This window comes from Myiozetetes cayanensis, unplaced genomic scaffold (genome assembly GCF_022539395.1).
Source record: "Myiozetetes cayanensis isolate MyiCay16 unplaced genomic scaffold, myiCay2020 scf19, whole genome shotgun sequence".
In the NCBI taxonomy this organism is placed as follows: Eukaryota; Metazoa; Chordata; class Aves; order Passeriformes; family Tyrannidae; genus Myiozetetes; species Myiozetetes cayanensis.
The window spans coordinates 12610830-12614755 of NW_026087400.1; the positions used below are offsets into that span (position 1 = coordinate 12610830).

Below are 3926 nucleotides of genomic sequence, written 5' to 3' on the forward strand. Positions count from 1 at the left end.
TTCCCCAGCCCTTTGCCGGGGGTCGCAGCAGCAGTGCCCCCACAAAGGTGCCCCACTGGGCAGGATCAGCCGGCTCTGGCGGAGGCTGCGTTCCCACAGCTGAGCTTGCCCTCCCCAGTATGTGTTTGCTGTGTCTGGATCCAGCTGCAGGGAAGCTGATGCACCAGCTCCCTCCTCGGAGCAGCTGCAGCCGCCGCTCGGGCGCTGGCCCCTTGCCCCGCGCTCCGAGGGGAGCGGTGGCACGCCGGGAGCCCACCAGCTGACACCTCTCCCGGCGGCCAGAGGGGCTTTGCTCCGCTTCCAGATTGAAGCTCGGGCTCTGGCAGTGCTTCCACCTGGCTTGGGAGGCTTTCAGATGAGCTTTCTCCTTTCCAAATTGGCGTGTTCCAACCTCTTGTGCAGCTAGGCAGGGTGCGGAGCAAATGGTGCCTGTGCAGCACGCCGTAATCCCTGCGGAGAGCACTTGCCTGGGAGCGATACCAAAATAGAGCTGCTTCAAACAGGAAATAAAAAGACCCAACAGCAGCATCTGCAGCATGTTTTTCAGTCCTTGCCTGCTGTTTCCTCTCTGCATTTGGGTGGATCTAGGGGAGAGGATGTGACCGGAGCAGTCTGGCAGCAGCTTTGGGCAGAGAAGAGGAGCCGGGGTTAGAACCATTGGCAAAGAGCTGTGAAATAGCAGGAATTAATGGATTGCTCATTTTAATATTACCAAATCTGGGCCAGAGGGGATGGACAGTCCCCTCCAGAGCTGAGTCAGCACCATCCTGCAGCTCTTGGAAACTAAAGCCCTTTCAAGCGCGGTGTCTTTGGTCTTGCAGAGCTGCTGGAACTGCGGTCGCAAAGCCAGCGAGACGTGCAGCGGCTGCAACATCGCCCGCTACTGCGGCTCCTTCTGCCAGCACAAGGACTGGGAGAGGCACCACCGGATCTGTGGCCAAGGCCTGCATGGCCAGAGCAAGCCCCTGGCTCTGCCCACGGGCCGGGTGGCAGCAGCTGCCAAGAGCCTCGACGGCATCCCCAGCCCGGCCCTTGAGAAGACTTCGGCGACCACCTCCCGTTCCTCCACCCCGGCGTCGGTGACAGCAATAGATACAAACGGGCTCTAGGAGGGAGGTGTTGGTTCACTCCATTTGATTAGTTTCCTGGGTTTTTTTAAGCTGAAAAAAAACCCCCTACAGCAACTGTTATCACTTGACACATTTGACACACATCGTGCCGCCTCCTCCTCGGAGCGCCGACACTCCGGCTTTGCCATCTCATCCTGCCTTTTCCTTTGTGGCTCGTGAACTGGGACAAGCCTTGCCCACAGCAGCTTCCCAGCCCCTCTTTGAGGGGGGCAGCAGAGCATCGTCAGGACCTGGGGGACACTGGGCACCCACTCGGGGGATCTGGACTGTGGGGAGAGCGCTGGCACACACTGGAGATGCGGAGCGTGTGGTGCCCGAGCAGGGAGCCCCATCCCTGTGGCATGCTCAGGCTTCCCAAGGTGTCTGAGCCACCACCTCCTCCAGCCACCTTTCTTCCATAACATCCCTCTGTCTTTTTCCTTACTCCCAGACAGTGGTGCCTCAGGTGGCCGTGCCGGCCGGTTGTTGCTGTGAACAGACCGGAGCCGATTCCCCAGCAGGAGCATCCCATCCTCTAGTGCCACGGCAAAAGCTGAGCCCAGCTGCTTCTGCCTGCAGCTTGGCAGCTGATGGTTGCAGAGAGGGAGGAGAGGATTTGTCTGCTCTAAACCAAATGCCAGTGCTGGGGAAGTACTGTGGGATGGCCTGGATTTCGTCCCGTTCTGTGGTGGGACAGACGGTTGTGTGTTTCCTGGGTGGGACCTGTGCTGAGGGAACACGTGCAGAGCAGATTTGGGTTGGGTGCAGCTGCCCTTTCCACCTGGGGACTGTTGTTTTGGTGTGCAGAAAGCGTTGGGTTTCTTCACTGCCTGGAAGGTGTTGGTTTGTGAGTTCCTGCCGTTGTTTTCGAGCCCAGGGATCCTCACGGGGTGCGAGGGGGTGATTTACAGCCTGTGCTCTCTGCACACGTTGGCCAAACTGCTAAAAGACAGGCAGGACTTGGTGTCCTGTGTCACTTCTTCCCCCCAGTCCCGGGAGGCTCCTGTGGTGCTGCATCAGGAGGTGCCCAGGATCTGCCTCGTCCAGCCTTTGGAGACCATCCAAAAATGCAGGCTGAGACTGGGGCCCCGTGGGGATGCCGTGGTCAGCCTGGGGAGATCTGTCACTTGGAGATTCCCTGCTGTGGAGTGGAAGCAGGGATTGGAGGGATTCAGGGCAATGATCAACACAGACCTGCAGCAGGGCTGTCCCAGGGCACAGTGGGGCTGCTCTTGGATGCCTAACAGAGGTCAGCAGTGTCACAGCCCATGGGAGGGACAGGCATGTGCCCTCTGGGAGCTGCTCCAAATTCCCACAGTCGCACAAACAGGCTCTGGAAATCCATCTATTCAGCAAAGCCGTGTTTCTGTGACTGTGTGTGTGCAATTGCTGGGCTGGAGCCCAATGAGGCAAGTAATTCCCAAATTATTTTTGATCACTCTCTCAATTGGAGGTGAATAATGGAGCTGTAATGAATCGTCACGGGGTTCAGGGCAGGGAGGAACGGGAGACCCTGCTGCACCAACTCTGGCTCCTTGGGAAAGCTCTTTGGGAAGCTGCTGTCGTGGGATAGGATGGGTGATTCGTGTGTCTGCAGGGGTTTATTATGCAAAAAAACCCCCGTGGCTGGTGTTGAAGAGGGATTGGGAGTGGCAGAGGGGAGCTTATCCCCCGGGAGCCGGTGCTGGGAGAGCCCTTTGTGTGGAGCCCAGCACAGCCACTGGGATTGAGGCAGCCCCCAGTGGGGGAAGGCACTGGAGCCACCCTGACCTGCAGCAGCCCAGAGGAGTCACCCAACTTTGGGCAGATGGAGGTGGCCAGGGAGCCCCAGGTGGCCCTCACGAGGATCCCAGAACACGGCTCTGTCCGTGTTTGCTGTGCCCAAATCCATGGCATGGAGAAAATGCCTCAGTGGGGAGGAGCAGCACTTTGGGCTTGTGAGAGCACCAGGGTGAGGGGCTGCCCTGGCACCCCCTATTCAGCCAGGGCTGAAGGGTTTTCCTGCCCTAAGGGGCACGCTTGCAGCAGGCTCAGGTTAGTAACGTGCTTGTGACATCCCATCCTCACCTGCAGACCTGGCACTGTGGGTCAGTGGTGGCCAGCTGTGCCAAGGTGGGATGGGAAGGGAGAGCAGGGCAGAGCTGGAAGGAATTGCTTGTAAATAGATTGTCTTCCATAATTCTCATGCAACGTTGATGGCCGTGTATTAAAATTAACCCCAGTGTAAATGAATGAAATGCTAACAGTCATGATTAGAATGATTGCTTCTTTTTTTGTTTGGTTTCGTTTTGTTTGGGTTTTTTTCCCAAAAAAAAAAACATGGAATGATAAATGTGAACTTGGGACATGGGAAGACATTGGGTTGAGGTTTTTTGTTTTGTTGGTTTTGGGTTTTTTTTGGTTTTTTGGTCATTTAATTCTGTAATAGAAGTTTGTTACTTCATTCCTGTGCATAACTTATTTAATGTTCTGTATAAAGGAACCCAAACTGTTACAGATGTATTTAGTTTGTTCTACTCAAAAGTAGTCAATAAAAAGACTATATTCATCCTCCAGCTCCCCCTTGTCTGTGGGAAGGGGCAGAGGTGTTTTCTGCAGTGCTTAGGCTGTTGTTGGGGTTTTTTGGGAGGTGCTGCCAGACCGTGGCCTTGAGCTGGGGACCTGCAGGGACAAAGGCTGCCTCCCCTTCAGTGGTGATGCTGCTGCAGGTGCTGTAGGGAGGCTGAGCAAAGCCTGGGGGCAGAGCTGGAGTTTAGTCCCGTACTCAGTGATGTTGGATTTCTTTGAGTTCATGGGTAAATATGTTCTTTTCTGCGC

At 55.9% G+C, this 3926-nt stretch overlaps 1 protein-coding gene across 4 annotated transcripts in view; it reads left to right on the forward strand.

The window, feature by feature from the left end:
* The window catches only part of CBFA2T2 (CBFA2/RUNX1 partner transcriptional co-repressor 2), a 59995-nt gene extending 56338 nt beyond the window's left edge, over nt 1–3657 (forward strand). For all 4 annotated transcript variants that reach the window (XM_050313470.1, XM_050313471.1, XM_050313472.1 and 1 more), the window contains one exon: nt 822–3657. In XM_050313470.1, the coding sequence (XP_050169427.1) occupies nt 822–1109 (288 nt within the window). In that variant the 3' untranslated portion in view covers nt 1110–3657. The remainder of the gene's footprint in view (nt 1–821) is intronic.
* Nucleotides 3658–3926: the final 269 nt, after the last annotated feature.